This window comes from Aureobasidium melanogenum (assembly GCF_000721775.1).
Source record: "Aureobasidium melanogenum CBS 110374 unplaced genomic scaffold scaffold_2, whole genome shotgun sequence".
Taxonomy (NCBI): Eukaryota; Fungi; Ascomycota; class Dothideomycetes; order Dothideales; family Saccotheciaceae; genus Aureobasidium; species Aureobasidium melanogenum.
In genome coordinates this window covers 552,066-573,954 of record NW_024470054.1, presented here as the reverse complement: position 1 = coordinate 573,954, position 21,889 = coordinate 552,066, and the positions used below count along the sequence as shown (strand labels likewise).

At 49.4% G+C, this 21,889-nt stretch overlaps 10 protein-coding genes across 10 annotated transcripts; 6 read left to right on the top strand and 4 right to left on the bottom strand.

The window, feature by feature from the left end:
• Positions 1-67: 67 nt before the first annotated feature.
• M437DRAFT_71987 (Clavaminate synthase-like protein) lies at positions 68-3,648 on the top strand (the record flags this gene model as incomplete). Its single annotated transcript, XM_041025771.1, has 10 exons — positions 68-269; positions 324-802; positions 856-1,168; positions 1,679-1,931; positions 1,983-2,036; positions 2,084-2,417; positions 2,469-2,544; positions 2,678-3,019; positions 3,069-3,356; positions 3,416-3,648. The coding sequence occupies 10 exons, from the start codon at positions 68-70 to the stop codon at positions 3,646-3,648; spliced, it is 2,574 nt and encodes an 857-aa protein (XP_040883429.1).
• A 190-nt stretch (positions 3,649-3,838) lies between these two features.
• M437DRAFT_39722 (S-2-hydroxy-acid oxidase) lies at positions 3,839-5,079 on the bottom strand (the record flags this gene model as incomplete). Its single annotated transcript, XM_041020067.1, has 2 exons — positions 3,839-4,871; positions 4,925-5,079. 2 exons carry the CDS (start codon positions 5,077-5,079, stop codon positions 3,839-3,841), a joined length of 1,188 nt encoding a protein of 395 aa, XP_040883428.1.
• A 1,077-nt stretch (positions 5,080-6,156) lies between these two features.
• On the bottom strand, positions 6,157-6,950 carry M437DRAFT_62609 (putative lung carbonyl reductase; the record flags this gene model as incomplete). Its single annotated transcript, XM_041024116.1, has 2 exons — positions 6,157-6,894; positions 6,942-6,950. 2 exons carry the CDS (start codon positions 6,948-6,950, stop codon positions 6,157-6,159), a joined length of 747 nt encoding a protein of 248 aa, XP_040883427.1.
• Positions 6,951-7,549: 599 nt separating this feature from the next.
• Positions 7,550-7,831, top strand: M437DRAFT_39603 (uncharacterized protein; the record flags this gene model as incomplete). The annotated part of the gene is made up of 1 exon (XM_041020040.1): positions 7,550-7,831. One exon carries the CDS (start codon positions 7,550-7,552, stop codon positions 7,829-7,831), a length of 282 nt encoding a protein of 93 aa, XP_040883426.1.
• Positions 7,832-7,863: 32 nt separating this feature from the next.
• Positions 7,864-9,210, bottom strand: M437DRAFT_71983 (Rieske 2Fe-2S family protein; the record flags this gene model as incomplete). The annotated part of the gene is made up of 3 exons (XM_041025770.1): positions 7,864-8,064; positions 8,123-8,348; positions 8,402-9,210. The coding sequence occupies 3 exons, from the start codon at positions 9,208-9,210 to the stop codon at positions 7,864-7,866; spliced, it is 1,236 nt and encodes a 411-aa protein (XP_040883425.1).
• A 358-nt stretch (positions 9,211-9,568) lies between these two features.
• M437DRAFT_71982 (family 4 carbohydrate esterase) lies at positions 9,569-10,807 on the bottom strand (the record flags this gene model as incomplete). The annotated part of the gene is made up of 7 exons (XM_041025769.1): positions 9,569-9,708; positions 9,765-9,812; positions 9,860-9,954; positions 10,005-10,070; positions 10,120-10,326; positions 10,379-10,727; positions 10,777-10,807. The coding sequence occupies 7 exons, from the start codon at positions 10,805-10,807 to the stop codon at positions 9,569-9,571; spliced, it is 936 nt and encodes a 311-aa protein (XP_040883424.1).
• Positions 10,808-11,346: 539 nt separating this feature from the next.
• Positions 11,347-12,640, top strand: M437DRAFT_71981 (FMN-linked oxidoreductase; the record flags this gene model as incomplete). The annotated part of the gene is made up of 2 exons (XM_041025768.1): positions 11,347-11,920; positions 11,973-12,640. 2 exons carry the CDS (start codon positions 11,347-11,349, stop codon positions 12,638-12,640), a joined length of 1,242 nt encoding a protein of 413 aa, XP_040883423.1.
• Positions 12,641-13,369: 729 nt separating this feature from the next.
• M437DRAFT_80890 (uncharacterized protein) lies at positions 13,370-15,989 on the top strand (the record flags this gene model as incomplete). The annotated part of the gene is made up of 5 exons (XM_041027441.1): positions 13,370-13,697; positions 13,751-14,472; positions 14,522-14,802; positions 14,855-15,171; positions 15,223-15,989. The coding sequence occupies 5 exons, from the start codon at positions 13,370-13,372 to the stop codon at positions 15,987-15,989; spliced, it is 2,415 nt and encodes an 804-aa protein (XP_040883422.1).
• A 375-nt stretch (positions 15,990-16,364) lies between these two features.
• On the top strand, positions 16,365-17,841 carry M437DRAFT_62605 (FAD/NAD(P)-binding domain-containing protein; the record flags this gene model as incomplete). The annotated part of the gene is made up of 2 exons (XM_041024115.1): positions 16,365-16,437; positions 16,514-17,841. The coding sequence occupies 2 exons, from the start codon at positions 16,365-16,367 to the stop codon at positions 17,839-17,841; spliced, it is 1,401 nt and encodes a 466-aa protein (XP_040883421.1).
• A 2,779-nt stretch (positions 17,842-20,620) lies between these two features.
• M437DRAFT_80888 (uncharacterized protein) lies at positions 20,621-21,373 on the top strand (the record flags this gene model as incomplete). The annotated part of the gene is made up of 1 exon (XM_041027440.1): positions 20,621-21,373. One exon carries the CDS (start codon positions 20,621-20,623, stop codon positions 21,371-21,373), a length of 753 nt encoding a protein of 250 aa, XP_040883420.1.
• Between the last annotated feature and the right edge of the window lie 516 nt (positions 21,374-21,889).

Here is a 21,889-nt window from a genome sequence, read left to right as displayed (position 1 = left end):
TGGCCTCTGCTCCTCCAATCCTTGATTTCTCTGGTAAGTCGCTCACTGTTCTCAGTCGATTTTTCTGATGCTGATATATGCAGTCTTCTACGGCACTGATGACATTGCAAAGGCGAACTTGGTCGCAGAAGTCAAGAAGTGCTGCCTACACAATGGTTTCTTCCAGATAGTCGGCCACAGAGTCCCTGTGGAGCTCCAAGAGAAAATTTTGGACTGGGTCAAGAAGTTCTTCGCACAGCCACAAGAGGAGAAAGACAGAGTACACAAAGGTATGACGTGCATTGACGTGTCTTGCACTAGCTTCAACTGACAGATCTATAAAGACTTCAACACTTGGAATCGTGGTTACGAGCGCATTGGTTCACAGATCTTGGAGGCAGGAACGAACCCAGACCTCAAAGAGGGCTACTTCATCGGCGAAGAGATCTCGACTGATCATCCTTATTTCGTTGGCAAGAAGCTTAACAGCGGACCCAATGTCTGGCCCGAGACTATGCTCGATGTTGATGACTTCCGCGCTACTTCGATGGAGTACTACAATGAGATGCACGCGTTGGCAAGAGACGTGCTCACTGTAATCGCTCAGACCCTAGATTTGAAGGATGACTACTTCAACGAGTTCACTACCGGCGCAGTAGCCACGCTCAGATATCTTCATTATCCTCCTCAGCCAGCCGACTCTGATGAGAAGCTGGCAAGAGGTATTGGAGCACATACAGATTTCGGATCTGTCACGTTACTGATGCAAGGCGACGTTGATGGCCTGCAGGTTTACGACAAGGAGCACAATGAATGGCTCGACGTATGAGGTCCCTCTGATCTGCAAATTCGACCATCTTGCTGACATGAATGCAGGTTGTTCCTGTTAAAGGAGCGTACGTGGTCAACCTCGGCAACATGTTTATGCGCTGGGCCAACGACAGATACATTTCCAACCTGCACCGTGTCATTAACAAATCAGGCAAGGAGCGGTACTCCGTACCATTTTTCTACAGTGGCAACCCTGACTATGTCATTGAATGCCTGCCGAACTGTAGAGAGGAAGGTCAAGCTCCCAAGTGTCCTCCTATCAGTGTGATGGATTGCGTTGGTGGCAGCTACAAGGCTAGTTATGGTGCGGCAAAGATGTTCAAAGAACAGCCGAAGGCAAAGATGGAGGTCGTCAACGGTGCACAGCCCGTACTCGCCTCGTAGATACAATTCGTTTGGGGACATGAGATCGATTTGCACCATATATGAAGCATGAGCAAGCCAACCAATAATTGTGTGCAGGCAGGATAGCTTGTTCTCTAAGCTATGTTCTAAATGTTACTCACGCTCCTAACTCTGACCCAACCTCGTGCATGTAGACAAGTTTGTCGGCTGCATTCATGCTCTTCGTCAACCCCTCAAAAATGCTCAGTGAATGTATTACATCGACTGGAATCACTATCCCTGCAAGCGAATTCATCTTATCAATATTGGTAGCCCATATTGTCTCTAAGATCTAGATTGAGTGACCCCGGACAAATCGCACTATCAGTCAGCGCCACTTGAAGACTAAACCCCCACCCTTCGCTCAGCTACTGACTGCTTGCTAATCCAATTGATACTGAGTATACATCAGTCTACCATTCAAACAAGAGTTGTGTATCTTGCAACATAATAGTCATATACCTCGACCACCAAGACTTATAAGAGCACTTTATGTTCTTCGCAATTGTACGAAGCCAGGATATATACACACAAGTCAAGCACACAAAGATGGATTCTGAGAAGAAGGATCTCTCATACTCTTCAGGGGACAACACGTCTCCCGAAACTGAGATTGGTACTGTCGTCGATATTGGCGATGAGGGCACTCGGAACTTCTATGGCAGCTCCGTCTCCGACAGCTACCGCATGAAGTCCGAAATTGTCAATCAATGCATGGAAGAGATTGGCATGGGAAGGTGAGTCTCACAGCCATCTCTCAAGTCATACCTGCTGACACATAGAGTTAGATATCAATGGGAGCTATTCGTAGTCAGCGGCTTTGGCTGGATCACAGACAATTTGTGAGTGGATTCTGGACACACTCTCCACACCGATTAACATGCTTCAGTTGGTCACAAGGCATCGGCTCCATCCAGCCATCCGTGGCACTCGAGTTCCCGGGTGTGACGAACATCACACTCAGTTCAGTCGCGTACTATGCCGGCTTGATCTTTGGCGCCTTCTTCTGGGGCACAAGTGCTGATCTGATTGGAAGAAAACCGGCCTTTAATGCTACTCTGATCATCGGAGGACTGTTCGGCACTGCAGTTGCTGGGCTGAGTAACTTCACAGCCTTTTGTATCTTCTGGACTATCATAGGTACAGCTGCTGGTGGTAATGTGCCTGTTGACTCCATGATATTCTTGGAGTTTGTTCCTGGTTCGCATCAGTACCTTCTCACAGTAAGTCATTCCTACGACGACAGCCATTTCTAGTTGACTGACAGCTGGAAGGCCTTGAGTAGTTGGTGGATGCTTGGGCAAGTCATTGTGTCTTTGATTTCGTGGGTGTTCCTTGCGAACTTTGCTTGTCCAACTGACTCGACACCTGCAACATGCAAGAGAGCTGACAACATGGGCTGGTCAGTATTTTCCTCTTTCCAGCGGCAACTAAAGATCGAATTCTGACACTGCTCGGCGATACACCATGATCACCCTTGGAGCAATGACACTCGTCTTCGCCTTTGTCCGAATCGCCATCTTCAAAATGCCTGAATCTCCTCGATATCTCATCTCGAAGGGCAGAGACGCCGAAGCAGTCGAGGCTGTCAACTATATTGCTCGTCGCAACAAAAAGCCGGAGCCTTTGACGCTTGCCATGCTTCAAGAAGTAGACAGAGTCACTGGTGGAGAAGTCAAGGCAGGTGCGACCACGAAACTCTCCCGCAGTATCATCATCAAAGAAAACCTCAAGGACTTCAAGTCAGTCAACTACAAGAATTTGTTTGCCAATCCACAACTGGCCCGCCATACCAGCATCATTTGGCTGATCTGGTTGACCATTGGTATGTTCCCTGACATCTCCGTAGTTAGTCATATCTGATCATACTACAGGTATCGCTTACCGGTTATACTTCAATTTCATTCCCACCTACCTCTCCAAGAAGTTCACCGCGGACTCTTCGTTGTCTCTTACATACCGAAACTATTGCATCCAGTCCATCGTTTCTGTCTTTGGCCCATTGAGCGCTGCAGTACTTGTCAACACTCGCCTCGGCCGACGCTGGATGTTGGGAGCCTCAGCAATCGTCTCTGGCATATTTCTCTTTGCATACACTGCTGCAGAGAATCGCGCAGGAGATCTGGCATTCTCCTGCATCACAGGTCTTTTTGCCAACTTCGGTCAGTCTCCTACCCCTGGAAGCTCCCCAGCATTGACACAATCTCTAATTGTTATGCAGAATACGCTATCATGTATGCCTTCACCCCTGAGTCGTTTCCAGCACCTCATAGAGGTACGGCGACTGGCACTGCAGCGACTTTGCTGCGTCTGGGTGGCATTTGCGCCAGTCTGATCGGTACATACACGGAGTTTAGTGTTGTGCCTATCTACGTCAGTGCTAGTCTGTGGATTGTCGTGGGGCTCATTGCGTTTGCATTGCCATTCGAAACACACGGCAGGGCTGCAATTTAAGATAACGATGAATTCTCGGAAGCAGAAGAGCGTCAGGAACAAGGTACGGACGTATTGGAGGGTTCGGGGTATATCTGTCTCTATGTGGTTCAGAACTCAGCAGGCGATGGATTTGCGCTTCGATAAATTTGTTTATTGCTTGAATTCTCTATACAAACCTCTGTTCTGGAGGAAGAGAGAGGCCGCTGGCTCAAAGCTTTGCGATACCAAATCCGTCTCTCTTAGCAAGACCTAAGCTGTCCTTAGTAATTTCCTTGATGTTTCTGACGCCGGCAAGAGTCATTGTGCGCGAGAGCTCTCTTTCGAGGATGTTGGTCACGGCCTCGACCCCCTTCTTGCCGTCGTAGCTCAAGCCCCAAAGAACAGGACGACCGATGAGAACAAGGTCAGCGCCGAGTGCAATCGCCTTAAACACATCACTTCCACGCCTAATACCTCCATCGAAGATGACGGGGATGCGTCCAGCCACGGCATCAGCAATTGCAGGGAGGACCTCGATGGTAGCAGGGACCAGATCCAGTTGTCTGCCACCATGGTTAGAAACGACGATGGCATCTGCACCGTGCTCGACTGCTAGCTTGGCATCCTCCGCAGTCATGATTCCCTTCAGAATGATTTTCATGGAAGTCACCTTGCGAAGCCAGGGGATGGTATGCTGCCAGGTAAGGCTTGAGCTGTGCATAGTAGGTCCTGCTTTGTTGATGATCTCGTTGGCCTCATCGACTGTATGGGCATTCAAATAGACACGCTCGGTGGCTGGTCCCTTGATGCCCTGCTTGGGAGGTGCGTAGTTACCCAGCTGCATGCCTTCAGGGAGAACCAGAGGCGTCTTTCTCTCGTTGATGCGGTTGCCAAGGATTGGAGTGTCCACAGTCAGCACGAGGGCAGTATATCCAGCTGTCTCAGCACGCTTGATCAGCTTGCGACTGTACTCGGGATCTTGAGTCAGATAGAGCTGGAACCAAAAGTCGGGACCGTCACGGTTTGAGATGTTGCATGCATCTGCCACATCTTCGAGACTGGTCGTGGACTGAGAGGAGAGTGTCATGGAGAGACCAGTGCTTGCTGCAGCCTCAGCAGCTTCAAGCTCTCCTCTAGGATGACAAAGCCTTTGCATGGCGCTTGGAGCGAAGGCTACTGGAAAGGGGTAACGTTTGCCAAAAACGGCAGTGCTTGTGTCTACGTGTGACACGTCAATCATGACGCGTGGTGTGATGAGAAGTCTACAAAGAGTCAGCACCAGAGCCTTCAGGGATCTAATTTTGCTTCATGTCACCTGTCAAACATGTAAGAGTTTCTAGCTAGCGCCTTTTGCTCGTCTGCACCACATGCATAGTAGTCGTAGACATTCTTCGGCAATCTGGTTTTGGCGATCTCCTCAATCTCCGTCACCGTGATGGGGACTGTTGATGATGCTGCTTTTTGGCTCATTGTTGATGATCTCTGACACACTCAGGGTCTCCGGCGCATGGATATGTGTTAAACGATGGTGAGCGATATTCGATGTTGTGATTGAAGTGAGTGATGCGTTGACGTTTGCGCTGCGATAACCACCCCACTTTTGGCAATGATCTCCTTTCAAAAGCGATCATCTCACTTTATCTGCTTGAGTGAACATCAGCTATGTTTTGTATTTCTCAGTGGAGGAGAGGCCTCCACATAATTGATTCACAAGGCTCACAACCTGAACGCAATGATATGGGAGCGACCTCGCGGTGACGACGACAAGCGGCAGGGTGTTACCCTCTGCAACTTCGGCTAACTACGGCAAAACATCCCCGCTCCTTCCCTGACCGTCTCCCATCACAGGTTCAACATTGCTCGCCTCCTTGACGGACTCGTCATCTCAAGTCTTGGACAATCGCAGCGCTGGCGTCGTCCACCATCATCAGTGTACCATGATCGAACCCAGTCTTGTCGGCTCGCTTGCGTATTTGGCGGCCTATGTCCGACAGTCATACATCGATTTACCGCTTCTAGATTAGTGGCGCTACCATCGCTGTCACTGGCTACTTTGCTCATACAATAATTCACCAGGCTCGGGCGATCAAGATATCTGTCATAGCAAATGGCCGGGCGCTACGGTCAACAAACTGAGTATTTTTTCGCGCTTCTCAAACAATAGCATGACATACTTTTGTGATCATTCTAGGGTTCGCAGGAGGCACTGTGGCAGAGACGTACGTCGCAAAGGCTCAGAGATTATCTCAGCAAATCTCACAGCAGACATGAAATCTCGATGACATTTTTAAGCCTTGGTAGACGACTAATGGAAGCGCAAGGCGACCATTCATACACATATCTGCATTTTCTACTAAAATCGATGCAGCCGGAATTGAACCACAACATCACTCGGACGCAGCTGATGACTTCTACAGCTCGTCATCTAACTTTGTCTGCGTCAAGCTTTTGATCCTCCCTAGGTGTCTTGTCTATCCCGCATCACCAGTTCAATACTCCGCTGCATCAATGTAAGTGGAGAATCAAGCATGTTCGGAAATTGATAACTCACCCGTCCACTGCAATGTCATTGCCAGTCATGTAGCTGCTCGCGTCACTGGCCAAGAAGATGCACGCCCCTCTGATGTCGTCCGGCATGCCGATCCTGTTGTTAATGACCTCCGATTTCCAGCTCTCGAGCAGGTGCGGGAACGGCGCCGTCATCTCCGTCTTGATATATCCCGGCGAAATCGTGTTGACGCGAATGCTGTACTCAGCGAGCTCCACAGCAGCCGGTGCGCACATCGCTCTGACAGCTCCCTTGGTTGCACAATACGCCGAAGAATATTGTCCTCGAACTGCCCTGGAAGCTGCAATCGAGGCCACTAGTATGATGGACCCTTTAGTTGTGTTGTTTTTGATCATCATGTTAGCGGCATGTTGCATGGTGAAGTAAGCACCCTTGATATTGACGTTGATCAGTCTGTCAAAGTCTTCCGGAGTCGTATCAAGGAGCTTGACATTCTTGTTGACTCCTGCACAAGGTACGCAGATGTCGAGCGCACCACCATAATCTCGTTCGAACTCCGCAAACCCATCGCTCAGACTCTCGGACGATGTTACATCGACTCTATAGAACACTGTTTTGACCTTGTACTTCGTCGCGAGTTCTGAAAATGCTGGTTCTGGCTCGATCATGTCGAATATTGCGATGTTCGCACCTGCTTCGGCGAGTCCTTCAGCCATGGCCAGGCCGCAGCCACGAGCTCCGCCGGTGACAAGCGCAGTCCTGCCGGCCAACGAAAACTATCCATCGTCAGTTTTCGTCATGAAGTGTTGTATCCACGCCGTACCCGAGACATCGTAAGATCAGAAGTTCTGTTTTTGGTCACTCAGGACTTGGAAGAGGCTATGACTCTGATTACTCTGAATTATCGCGCGGGCCATCATTATAATGTCGTCAGTGTCATGGGCAGTGTGATGATCTCCCACCAGCCTACATGACTGGAGGCCGTGAAGATACGTGACTGATCTCTATCTGTGCTTCCTTTCCAGGTCAGTTTCTTGCAAAATGGTGGAGGTCCCGGTAAGCGGCAAGAATGGGGGCAAAGTTGGGTCCTGCCGGCTTAGCGATAACGATAGGGTAGTATGCCGGCTTCCTTTTCGGAGCGATGGGCACTAACAAAATGATGATTTCACAGGTAAAGCCATTACAAAGAGACAGCGATTATCTGTAATCTCGAACGCCCTGAATCTTGAGGATCATACTTGGAGTCTAGAAACTGCGCCACAACATATCCTCAAAAGTAAGAGCAGAGAGAACGTGAACCGATCTGTATAGCTGATTTGGACAGTGTCTGATCAAGAGCAGATCACAGATCTCCTACACGCTTATGGCGCTGTTTTGTCAACTCGGTTCATTTCAGATGTCCTCAACATCTACACTGACGATGGTGTCCTGATGGCACCCGGCTATCAACCCTCAGTGGGCAAAGAAGCACTCAAGTCATCATACGAACGCATCTTCTCAACCATCAAACTCGACATTGACTTCTCCATCGATGAGATAGTGATCATGGACAAGGACTGGGCGTTTGCTAGGACCACGGCTGCTGGGACCAAGCATTGGTTGTTGAAGGGATCGCAGGAGAGTCACCATAATCAAGAGATATTCATCTGTCAGAAGGTAAACGGTGCATGGAAGATCGCAAGATATTGTTTCTCAAGTATGAAACCTCTGTAGTTAGTCTTCCTGACAAAGAATTTCCGATAGCTTTACCAAGTCAAGTCTACTCTGGAAGGCATGCAGCCCGCAGCTTCATCCAGTTTGGACACAAAGTCCTCTTCTTCCTTCTGTCTGGCACTGCTCGAGGTTTTCGGCACAGCAGGCCATATCTCCTCACCACCTTGCTCTTCTTCCTTCTTGCGATGCTCCATAACCATTTCTCGCACATCTTTCTGGAAGTATAGAGGACCCTGGTATCCAATCAGTCATTAGTACGAGAGCTTGTCAACTTATCAATTAGGGACTCACCTTTTCTTTCTCTGGATGAAGTTCACCGTTCACGAACACACCGGCGCTTAGATTTCCTTGGGCCGCTTCGCATAGTTCCTTGTCCTCGTTGAGTACTTGCACGTAGAAGTCGTTGATAGCTCTGAATTCTTCATCGCCAGCATTCGTATGGCGAAATACTTCATACTCGATCTTACTGGTTGTGGCTGTGATTGGGAACATCCGTTGGATGTAGAAGAAGTTGTCCCTACGCATGTTAGCTTTCACTTGGTTCGGCAAGAAGACAATTGGGCTTCGTACGTCACCGTCACACTCGTCGTAGGGTAGAAGAATGTGATATTTCTCCTGAATTGACCGTCCGTCTGTGTTTTGTTGAAGATATTGTGCTCCATGTATCCATTAGTGGGGTCGACTCGATACTTGGTCAGATCTGAGACTCCAGCAATGAGCGGATGTGATGTCGCACAGTGATAACATTCGTTGTAGTTATCAATCAGCGACTTCCAGTTTGCCTTGACGTCCATCTCCCAGTAGTGGTCAAATTTGAATTCTTTGGCGAAGTCGAACATTGTCATTCTCGGGGATTCGTCAATGCCTTTGAATTTGTCGTCCCACTTGATGTCGGGCTCGCCGGCTTGCAAGTTCACCCAAATGAAGCCGGCCTTATCCACATGAACGTTTATGGGCAGTAATCCGTGCTCGTTCTTGTCAAAGCCATCGACAGTATCGAACCTCGGAGCCTTGGTCAACTGGCCTTTGGCAGAGTAAGACCAGCCATGATATCTGCAGCTGAGAATACTGGCAGTGCCACATTGTGACTGAACAACAGGGTATGCCCGATGTCTGCATACGTTGTGAAAGCCATTGATGTTGCCTTCGCGGTCCTGAATCAAGAAGAATGAGATACCAGAGACAGTGAAAGACATGTAATCCCCAGCTTTAGCAAATCTCAGAGAGTGGGTGAGGATGATCCAGCTTCTTTGGAAGATCGCTCGCCGTTCGAGCTCATACAATGCATCGGATCTGTACCAACTTGCAGGCAGGTTTTTCTGAGGCTCAGACTTGCCCGCCAGGGCATCAGGAGTCGACCGAGAGAACAGACGCCACATGATGGTTATGGAAGCGGCAATGAGAGAAGGCGGAATCCCAAGCAGACCAGTACACTATCTTGGAGATGTAGTTGATGCATCCTGTTCGCGGTATGTTTTGTATAGTGTCAGAATTGGAGTAACGTGGTGGCAGAGTGTCAAAGATGGGGTTGGTCTCCGCTCCGAGAATAGGTGCGATAGGCCAACCGAAGCCGCACCCTTCCAAATCTGTGTACTGATAAGCTTATCACACGAACACGACAACAGTTGAGAAGCACAACTATCCTCAAGATCATTTGTGAACAAGTGCTCGAGATATGCAAGACATGAAATGCTATCCTTTGTATACATCGATATGATATGGCTGCCCTCATCGCTATCAGCTCTTTGCTTTCTGCAAAGCCTCATCACGACTGGCAGGCATCAGGCCCCCGACTGGTGGTTTATTTTTGCTCTTGAAATCGTCCGACATTTGCTCGAAGGTCATCCATTCCACACCTTCATGTGAATTGACGAACTCTAAAAACACGTCAGTATTCACGGGAGGGATTCTTGAAAAAAATATCTGCACTGACCAATAATGCGTTCATGCATGAGAAGGACATGTGGTCTTCCGCTTACGTCTGCGAGGTTTTAGCATCAATTCATACAGCGAACCTGAATTGCTTACCAGGATGTATAGTCATGGGAAAGATAAATTCGTCAAACTCGCGGTAGTAATATGTGAAGTGATCTTTCCATATGTCTTCAACATCGCGAGGGTTTCTGGATGTAATCAGCATCGGGCATTCAGGGGCGTCCAAAGTAACGCTTACACCCAACCATGACTGTTGGCACTGTTCTTGATAAACATCATAGGCGGCAAGTCGTCGATGTACCAACTGGACAACATTAGTGCTCAATCGATCATGTACTTGTGTAGCAACAGACCTCCCAGGAATCTCCACTAGACCTGTTTCTTCACCCTTGACCAAGGGTTTCATCCATTCTTCGGCCTTCTTGGTGTAATCGATCTTGGTCCAGGTGTCACCGGTCCTGAGCCAATACATCTGACAATCTTCGTGGCTCATAGAGTGATCATACTCTATACCATAAGACAGAAGAAGCTCTGTCCCTTCTTTACTAGTCTCCCACCATCTACAAAATTGGTCAGATTGATGGGCATCCTGTTGTCACAAGCATGGCTTACGGAGCAACACTTCCGCGTGGTGGTTTACCGCAGAACTCTGTCAACATCTTGAATGTCTTGTCAAGGACATCTTTCTGTTGCTCGAAGGTCATGTCTGCAGGATTCTCATGGCTGTAGCCATGCAATCCGATCTCGTGACCGGCATCTCGTACCGCTGCGCAATCTTCTGGGAAGGACTCGAGTGTGTGACCAGGAATGAACCAGCTCGCTTTGATCTTGTACTTGTCGAATAGCTTGAGTAGTCTCCTTGTACCATGAGTGCCAGCCCAGATACCTCTGCTGATGTCACTGGTCGAATCTTCACCACCATAGCTGCCAAGCCAGCCAGCAACTGCATCGATATCGACACCTGACAATATTAGCGTATATCCAAGATATTCGCCGTTTGAGATCCTAACCATAGCCTACGAGTACTCGTTTCTTGCCCATGATTGATCAGAACCGTAGCGCCGGAAGAATTTGATGGTTGTGAATCCGCGGATTTGTGTTTGTAACCTTTGTGGGTTTTGGATGATCATATAATCTTTGCTCCATACCCTCCTCGGACTAGCAATGGTCAGTAGTCATGAAACATATACCATGAACGGCGACACAAATAAAGGTGGGGGATAACATAAATTCAAGGAACCTCTTTCGCTTGGAGATGGAAAAGGTGTAAGGAGATACTCACCCAGCCACATTTCACAGACTTCGACCATCTTGCTAGCTTGCCAAGACGAATTTGCTCCGAAGTTGAGTTGCTCGGTATTGATTGTGAGTCCCACTCTTCCCCGTAGATGTTGCTGCCAGAATCCAAGAGGTGAAACACCCCACCTTAGAAAAAACAAACCCACCTTGATGAACTGATCTGCGACTTGACTCGAGCACCTCAGTCCTTCAAAGACATATTTAAGTATTTCGACTTGCCAAATCATGTCGCACAACCACTCTTACCATCATCAAACTTTCTGCAACAATCAAGACTCATCATGCCTTCCGCCATCTCACCACCAGCATTTGCGCCTCTCAAGGATAGTGCGCTGTTCAAATCGTGGAAACTCGGCAATATTACGCTTGAACATAAGCTGGTCCAGGCTCCACTGACAAGAATGAGATGCCTGAAGAACGCCGAGGGTGTAAACGTTCCCTCTGATCTCATGGTTGAATACTATGGTCAGAGAGCCAGTAAAGGAGGTCTCCAGCTTACAGAGGCGACCGATATCTCACGTTACGCGAGTGGATACCCAGGGGTTCCTGGTGTCTTCTCTGACGAGCAGCTTGCTGCTTGGAAACGTGTGACTGATGCCGTACACGCTAAGGGCGGATATATCTTCTGCCAGTTGTGGCATACTGGACGCGCCTCGCCAACTGGACTTCTCAATGGTCAAACTCCGCTTAGTGCCAGCGATATCCCAATCTCTGGCAAAGCTCTCGACGGTACGGACTTCAGCGCCACACCACCCAAGCCCATGACCGAGGAGGAGATTGCTGAGGTGGTCGCGGACTTTGGCAAGGCCGCCAGAAACGCCATCGATGCAGGATTTGACGGAGTTGAGATCCATGGTCAATTCATTCTAGCTTCTCGGTCTTCGCCTCTTGCTGACTCGGTCAATAGGTGCCAACGGCTACTTGTTGGATCAATTCCTACACGACAATGTTAATGTCAGAACTGATGCGTATGGCGGCTCTATCGAGAACCGTTGCAGATTCCCCCTCCAAGTCGTAAGATCAGTATGCGAGGCTGTCGGTTCGCATCGTGTCGGCATTCGACTTTCTCCTTACAACTATTTCCAGGACACGAAGGACAGTGATCCCAACTCACACTGGGCCTATCTCTGTGAACAACTTGCTGCACTTCCTCAAGACCACAGACCAGTATATGTCCACAGCGTGGAGCCACGATTCGACGAAGTGCTCGACGAGAAGGCAAAGATGGATGCCTTGTCCGCGTATGGTTCTGGTAATGGTGTCGAAGCAGAAGCTACTCGCAAGATCGGCCATTCTTTGGTACCATTCCAAAGGATCTTGTCCAAAGCCGGTATCAAGTTTTTCGCCGCTGGTGCTTACACGCGCGATAATGCTGTGCCTAAACTTGAAGCTGGCGACGCGGACGCAATAGTTATGGGAAGATGGTTCATCGCAAACCCGGATCTACCAAGACGATTGGCCGAAGGTCTCTCTCTCAACCAGTATGATAGAAGTACCTTCTACGGCGCGTCTCCACCGGAAAAGGGATACACGGATTACCCTTTCTTCCCAGGTGGTGCTGAGGTGGCGGCGTGAGCGGCAGTGACTGGAATTTGATCAGTATCTCATAGCCATGACACATAGGAATTGGAGCACCCTCACGATTGTCACTGTTGTCTGAGATGCGTCCCCCACTCTTGTAGAATGACTTGCCCCCAACTTTGATAAGAAGTGGTCTAGGTTGTAATACTGCTCCTTAGCCTTGGGAAAACGCGGGGCCGATTTTGGCCGTGCCTGCCCAACGAAGGAGCTGGCCGAGCTCAACCTATCTCCTACAGCACCAAATCGCCCGACATATACTCGAAAAGATATGAGTCTGAGTCTTACTAGTGTCCAGAATACCATTGTAGTGTCGCCGACAGCTCCGTTGCCGCTCAGCCATCGTTGCCCCGCACGCCATGTGTTCCCTGCCGCTCCTGCCCTTTGAGCTGATAAGGTGAACAATGTGTGAAACTCACATTCACTGAGTATCCTGCATGCAACTTGCCATTGACACTCTTTGACGTTTTGTTCTTTCCTTCTCACCACCATCAAATTTCAACCATGCCGCAGTCTAGATCCAACACGGCAGAGAAAAAATTTGTTTGTACTCACGATGGTTGCAACAGAAAGTTTACTCGGCATGAGCATCTGCAAAGGCATTACCAGAATCACGCCGGAGGTGATTTTACCTGTGATCGATGTCGAGCGCACTTCAAACGCCGCGATCTCTTGGATCGACACTTAGCTCGACATGAAGCAAAAGATGCAGAAGGAAGTTCTCTCATGACTCGCAAGCGGTCCTGGAAAGATGCAGATGGCAATATCGTCAGTAAGAAGCCTCAGCTGGATGAGAACAACGAACAAGAGACCGTTGCCATCAACGATGCAGCTCCTTTGCTTTCACCACCGTTGTCATTTGGCACAGCAGATAATCAGGGTTCTGATGCTACGAACGGGAATGCCTTGGACAGGTCGCTGCCTCTCAGTCAGAACCAACCAGTCTTGACAGAACTGGACACTGCCGCGTTGACACAAACCGGGCTCTTGACAGACATGCCCGATTTTTCTGTGGACGACGATCTTTTCGAGGATGCGTTCAATCCTGACACAGGTTCGGGCCTGACGATAAATTGCGTTTTGCATTGTCTTGCTGACCTGACCCAGCGAGTTCGTTCAATATGCCATATACCACTATGAGTAATTACAATTGGCTTTTCGACCTTGATACTCAGCTGAACCACGACTTTACCTTGGAGAACATGGACTGTGGTGCCTTTCCCCCAACGCAAACCGAGACAAGCTCCAACGATATCATGCACTTCGATTTGCTAGACTTGCCGCCTGAAACGAGAATGGTGGAGTCACACGCCCCTATTGCTCTCATGGTCGATCCTCTACAGCATCAGAACTTAACGCCCTCTCAGACGTCTCCCACCCATGCAGATTCCGCTACTGCATCCAGTCACACGACCTCGACTTCGTCGACCAAAGCGACATCTATGTCTTCTACAGAACGGTGCAAGCCTGTAAATCCAGCATCTCTGCGAAGATCACCTCTTCCGAAAGGGTTGGAGAAACCTATGAGCTTGCTAAATGCAAACACCAGGTTGCCCAAGATAGACGCTTTAGCTCGCTCTCATATTCTGCGCTTAGTTGAGAATGTTCGGCCCGTTGCGCCAACAGGCGACTATGTCACAGTTGATCACACTTTTCTCGCTCTCCCAGCTCTGCAGATCTATTCTGATCTCTTCTTTACAAGGTTTAACGCGACATATCCGTTGATACATCTTCCTTCTTTCGAGCCTGCCAAGGTGGATACTCTCCTCCTCTTATCGGTCTTACTGCTTGGTGCAACGTATTGCGAGAAAGATGCACATCAGATAGCGGTATGGTGCCAGCTACTAAACTGCATACAACTTGCTAACAACCATACAGGTCTGCATACATGATGTTCTGCGACCGCAAATTTTTGCTCATGCAAGTTTCAGTGCCGTTCCTGAGCTCTGGATGTTGCAGACCATCTTGCTTGTGGAGTGCTTCGGCAAATCTCGAGCGGGACAGAAACAACACGACATGTCCCATCTTTTCCATGGACTTTTGATCAACCTGATACGTCGCAGCGACTGTCAAACAGCAAAGCCAGAGACATCTTTAGAATTCAACGGTGATCTTGAGGATGAATGGAAAGCTTGGGCCGATGCGGAGCAGAAAAAGAGGTTCGTGTTCGCAACAGATTGGTTTTGTGGGAATAACACTGATACATGGTAGACTTGCGCTTCTCTGCTTCATGTGGGATACACAGCATGCTGTGCTATTCTGTCAGTCTCTCTGCATGTCGTCTTTCGAACTGCGCTGTACCTTACCATGCGACCAGTCCTTGTGGGAGGCAGAATCTGCAGAGACTTGGCAAAAGCTACGCAAAACACAGACTCCTCCAATACTCTTCTTGACTGCACTAAAAACACACATCGGTACACAAGCGCCAATGGTGACGCACAAGTTGAATGCGCTATCTCGGGTGCTTATCCTACATGGTCTCATGTCCATTGCCTGGGACATGAACAGAAGAGATCAGACATCACTAGGTAAGACGAGCTACCCGCGATGAATCAACGATGGACGCTGATGTTTGACAGGTGTTGTTGGAAACGATATGCTTGATGGCTGGAAGCATCGCATCGCGTCGACATACGATAGCTGGAAAGCCGACTTCGATACATACGTGATGTCAATCACACAAACACTTTCACAATCATCAACATCTATGACGCCAGCAGAACAGCAAGAAGCACGAAAAGGCTTTGCAATGTTCTCGACAGCCAACTCTGCGCTATACCATGCAGCCTATGTTGTTCTGTTCTCCGATTTTTTGGACATACAAATATACGCTGGTGCCAGACATCTGCTGGGCAGACCAGTACGGAGAGAAGACTATACTAGATCGCAGCGAGTTGTGAAGCGATGGGCGAACGAGCAGACTCAATACGCTGCGAAAGCAGCATGGCATGCCGGACACATCATCAAGGATGCTGTGATGAATCTCGAAGGGTTTGATGCAGGGGGCTTGTTTATCCATCCTTGGTGCCTATATCTTGCAACGGTCACTGTGTGGAGTTATCACCACGCGAGGCCTGGCGGCAAGCAGAGCAGGGGCTCGGATGATGATGAAGATGAGATGATATGGGATGCACAGGCGGACATGAATGCCTTGATTGGTGGTATGACCAGCGGCACAGCCGAACAGTTGGCTTCCTCCCAGGCGAGCAACAGGAAGGTAAGCACTGCTGGTTTGACAGCTGTCATCTCGAAGCAACTGGGTAAAGTCAGATGGGCTGTTGTTAGAGATGGCATGCTGGTTTTGAAAGGGCTTGTGCCCTGGAGATTGATCAACGACGCGGAATGATGAGTCAATCGATCTTTGCAGTATCTTTGAAATCTCATACATTGCCATGCCCGGTCTGATCGCTTTAGTCTGCCTTTGTGCCCCGATAGTGCAGCTCGGCAGAAAGATAAGCCATAGATAGGGTGACACTTGTGCGGGGCCAACTCGTAGTCAACCCCACCTTTGAGTATAGCTGGACTCCCACCCCTTCTGGTATCTCCACTGTACTCCAGTTGCGTGACAGCTGCCGAAGGCAAAGATTAAATGTTCAAGATAAACACACGATCTGGCTGGGTATATGTCAACAGCAAAGCAGAACATATTCAAGCAATCAGCACAACAGCTCTTAACAAACCATCTGCCTAATAAAACATCTTTGAAGTTAACAAGATCAAAATGAAGAGCGGCAGTTTCAATGTGCCAATACTCAAGCAGCAAATTCGAGATGAAGGCAGCCAACTAAACGTAAGTACAACAGCGCGTCTATCAACCGTTATTGACACAACCTCAGATCATCATTGTTGGTGCTGGCTTGGGAGGCCTAGGCGCCGCTATCTCGCTTCTCCTCGCTGGCCATAAAGTACATGTCCTGGAAAGCGCGTCTAAGATTGCAGAAGTAGGAGCTGGTATCCAAGTTCTGCCGAACAGCTCTCGCGTTCTTATCCAATGGGGCCTAGAAGAACGACTTCTTCGCCATGTCACTTTTCCTGATGAGTGTATGATGCTCGGCTGGAAGGGTGAGAGACTATCTTCCATGGATTTTGTAGATGCGACCAAGGAGTATGGAACTCCATTTTGGGACTTTCATCGAGCGGACTTGCATAAGGCGCTCTTGGACAGGGCTGTGGAACTAGGAGCTAGCTTTTCGATTAATGCTCGAGTTATCGATATCAGGTACGAGGAAGACGCAAAAGACACTGCCACTGTCATCCTCAAGTCTGGAGAACGTCTGACCGCTGATCTTGTCGTCGGTGCTGACGGCATCTTTTCGACGTGTCGAGACCTTCTTCTCGGTACTCCTAGCCCTCCTACACCGACTGGCGACCTTGCATACCGCGTTCTCCTTGATACGAAAGCCATGAAGGAAGATCCAGAACTCGCCCCACTGCTCGACAAACCGCACAAAGTTCGATACTGGATGGGGCCAGGAGCACACGCAGTCAACTATGTGCTTCGAGATGGCGAGCTCTTCAACATGGTACTGCTCGTACCCGATGACATGCCAGCGGACGCGACGACTTTAGACGGCAATGTCGAAGAAATGATTGAGCTGTACAAAGACTGGGATCCTCGTATACCAAAACTACTTGCGCTGTGCCAATCAGTGCAGAAGTGGAAGTTGTGTTTCCGCGCTGGTCTGGAGTCGTCATGGTCAAATGAAGATGTGACTTTCGTTCTTCTTGGGGACTGTGTACATGCCACGCTGCCGTATTTAGCATCAGGGGCAGGTATGTCGCTTGAAGATGGCGCGACACTCGGTTTTTGTTTGGGCAAGATCAAAAACAAATCGTATCAGGAGAAGCAAAAGGCCTTGGGTGTGTATGAGGACTGTAGGAGGGTACGTACTGAGAGCATTGTTGCCAGAGGTAATCTGCAGCAAGAGCTCTATCATTTCGATGACGGGCCGGAACAGGAAGCTCGAGATGCTAGGTTTCAGGCGTTCGAAGAACTCGAGACGGAGATCAGGCTCACTGGCAACCTGAATGCTGACTTGCCGGCAGGGTGGAAGTTGGGTGATGATCCATTGGCTTGGAGAAGATATGGCGTTGGCAGTTGGTTGATGTCTTTCGATTGCCAACGCGATGTCGAAGAACGATGGCCAGCAGAGAAAGAAACAGTGACTACTGCATCTGATATAAGGGCTCAGTTGTAAGATTAGCGCGCAAAATCAAAGGGGCAGTGGAAGAATCGAACCGCGTATTAACAATCAACATCACATCACCACATGACTCAAAGCAACCACATACTCACTCTCATCCCTCATATACCAGCATCATCGCATCCCATCCACCTGCCTCCATCGCTTTACCGACAAGCGGTGGATTGGCCCAGCGGTCTTGCGCCAACACGTAAGTGTTGGCAACCCCCGCTGGAAGGTCAGCGGTTCGACTCTCGGAGTCGAACCGTTCGAAGCCATTATGGCTCCATCTCGAAATGAAACCAGGTTCAACTGGTGGCTTTCTCCCTGCTGCAGGGGCTTTTCTACGACTGAAGCCCTGGTAGCGGGGATTTGTTTTGCTAATTCGAGAAGGAGCTGTTCGTTTTGGCTGGCGACTGCTCTCAGCCAACACCGATGGTCCAGTGCGCAGGACGGATACCTGACTTCAGTCACGCTCCGGATGGCATGTACTCACTACTTCAAGTACACGTTGCTGTGGCAAGCAAGTTCCGTTCAGTCTTTCACTTCATTCCACCGAGACAGAGGTCAAGCAACCCCCGCAAAGGTTCGCTCAGCTAGCGTTATCATCACTACTGGAATGTCTAACCTTGCGCATCTTGAAACGCCGTTCGCGGCGTTTCCACTCTAATCTTTCGCCATATTCTATGCCTCTTTTGTTTCAGTCGTTGTCTCTTAGAGATCCGCAGTGATTTGTATGTCTCTGAAAGCCGACACTCTGAATTCGAATGCGCAACAGAGTGACTCGCTTGGTCGTCCACAGGCTCAAGTGAAGAGTTGGTTCGACAAGGAGGGGAGACAGAAGAAGCTAGCGCGGAGGCAACTGCAGAGAGAGCAGGTTTAGGAGAGCACGTACCAGAGTTGTTCGGGGATTCTGTAACAGGAGATGTGGGCGTATCTGAGCTTCGCGCGTCTGAAGTCAACACTTTAGAAAGCAGTGCAGGAGGGGGCGGTCGAGGCTCATCATATTCAATCCAAGTACCTCACAGCCATATCTGATGATATCTAGCGGAATATCGCGCTGTCAGATTCCTGTGTGTCATTGTAGGGTTATCGCATCATGGCCAGAATGCAAAGACGCTGCGCGAGCCCTTACAAATACTCACGCCGTCATTTTACGCAAATGCAGCAGTGCGATATCGTTGAATAACGATGGTAGGTTGATGCTCATTGATGTGTGAAAAGGAGAGAAGCGAGTGACGTTGGAGAGGACATCACCGCCAAGAATACCGCAAATTACACGTAGACATCCTGCCCAACGCATCTCCGAATAAGCTTCTATCTGTCTCTAGCAACGTTTGCATCTGGCTGATTCTGCTGACGGGTCACTTGAGATCCAATCTCAATACTGTCGGAGAATTCGAAAGAGTGTGCAAAATCATCGGCGCGACTGCTAAGGAGACGCGCCTGGGCTGCAATGGCATGAGCAAAGACCGAATATGAGTACCTACAGCCTCGAGCCCAGCAGCATGATAAGGTCAAGCAGCGACGGTTTCGATTTGCTATTCAATTTCGCGACGGTTTTCAGCAATCAACAGATGATTTTGGTTTGCTCCGAGAAGACAGTGAGAAGGCGTTGCGGTCGCGTCCTCTGTGGTCGCGCCTTCTGCCCGACGCTCGTGAGTTGTGTGGTGACAGTCTATGCAGCTGCCACGTTTCGCATCCACCATTCCATTCATCACAATTGCAACATGCGTTCATCAAGGTCATAACATTCCTCTGTGATCCCATTACGCGTATGGTCGACCTGGACTCGAGGCCACCGATCCTGAGCATTGACGGGAGCTTGTCTCCATGACACGTGAACTTGAAACTTCGCACTGACATGTCTTGACTCCGCATGACAGGGGGAAAAAAGGAGGGACATGTTGTTATACCCGTCTTCACGGATCATCCGACATCGTTCCTGCCTCAGGCTGTCCATCATGTTTCACAAATTGAGGCTCCGCGGAGTAGCTACCTGCTCCCGCACGACATGCCCGTGCCTCAACTCCACGTATAATATTCGTCATAGCTGTTTGACACTTACCACGACCTCAGACTATAGTCTCGTTCTGACTCTGTAGGTTTTGTAGTCAAACTCGATTATCGCTGAACTCCAAACAGGACGTATCCTACCTGAAATTTCACTTGACTATTGTAGAGCACCCGCATCTAAGTATTGCTTAGAGAAGCCAGTTGACGCTGAATCTTGGCTGCTCGACCAGGATGTCCAAGTGGTTGTCTTGCAAACTCATGCTGAACATACCTCATCAAGGGCACAAATCAAGAGTCGGTCGAGCTGTCAACATGCGATGACAACGTTGTCGAGGCCACCATTCACGTGGTGGACGCTTCGCCACAGTCTCAAACAACAACACGACTCGATGCCACTCAACATCTGATACTGGCTAGTTGCGCCTAATGCTATCTCGCCCCTATAATCAGGCAAGCCTTAGTGTCCAATGTCATACGCAATGTCTTTGCCAGGCCTCGGACAGCTCTTGTTTTCGGATCAAGTTCGCGCACAGCCTCATCATCCTTACTGGTCTACCTATGCATAAATACCGCCTCCCCGTCAGCTCAAGTCATCTTTCCACTCACTCACATTCATTCGCCCATCGACGACCACAATCAACTAACCAACCTACCACATTCCTTCGAACTAAACCACATTCATTACCTCCAACTTTCTTTTACAATCCACAACTCGACTCGTACGAGATCTTCTATCAAAATCAAATCAATTTTTCGCTGACTTGCTGTCTAGACCACAATGAAGTTCGCTCTCGCCCTCTGCGCTGCTGCCGCCGTCTCCGTGACCGCCATGCCCATCGCCGAAGCAGGTCTTGGCAGTGGATTTGGTGGTGCTCTAAGCGGCATTGGCAATGGTGCCGGAAACGCCGTCGGTGGCATTGGTGAAGGAGCAGGAAACGGCGTCTCCGGTATTGGACAGGGTGCAGGCTCTGGTGTCGCTGGAATTGGCCAAGGAGCTGGCTCCGGTGTCTCTGGAATCGGTCAAGGTGCCGGGGCTGGTGTTGATGGCATTGGCCAGGGCACTGGTAACGGCGTCTCGAAGCGCGGCATTGGCAGCGGAGCAGGCGCTGGTGTCTCCGGCATTGGCCAAGGCACGGGTTCCGGAGTGTCTGGAATTGGCCAAGGTGCAGGTGCAGGCGTCTCCGGTATTGGTCAAGGAACGGGATCTGGAGTCTCTGGAATTGGTCAGGGAACAGGCTCAGGCGTGTCCGGAATCGGACAGGGCACAGGTTCAGGTGTGTCTGGAATCGGACAGGGCACCGGTAGCGCTGTCGCTGGCATCGGTGGCGGTCTGGGAGGTGCTCTGGGCAGACGCAGCAAGCGTGGTCTGGGTAGCGGCCTTGGAGGCAGCGTTAACGGCATCGGCCAGGGTTCAGGGAGTGGACTTCTAGGCCTTGGACTGGGGGCTGGCAATGGAGTCTCTGGAACAGGCCAGGGCGCAGGTAATGCAGCTGCCAACGTTGGTGGAGGTGTTGGTGCTGGTATTGCTTAGGTGAAGTTCTCGTTGAACATCACGATTTCGTATCTCCTTTGTTCATAACTCTTCTTTGTCATCTTCTATTTCTCACATGTTTGCTAGAATCTGGTATTCTTTTTTCTTGTTGGCCAACAATATATTCTTTTTACTTCGTCTCGATCTGATGCAAACAATGAACAGCTGACTGTACCATTGCTGTGTCATGGTGCTTGATGACTGGTGACCATTTCAATTTTGCAATTGACTACTTCCCTATTGCAAGTACAAGTGTGGAAATACGCTATCAAAATGCACAGTTGCAACTGAAATCTTACTCTAACCATGGAGATGACCTTTGATCAAGTCTCTTTGTGGACACTACATTCTTTATGACAGTATTGTACATTTTGGCAGCTTCGTTGTGACTTTCTTTGGCGCACTGGAAGGCTGCAGGAGAGAATGAGAAGTATGACCACGACCACGTGCACAAACAAACTCTTGCGCGAACTCTGACTCTCACAGATCCTTTCACTGTCCAACCTCCAAGTCAAT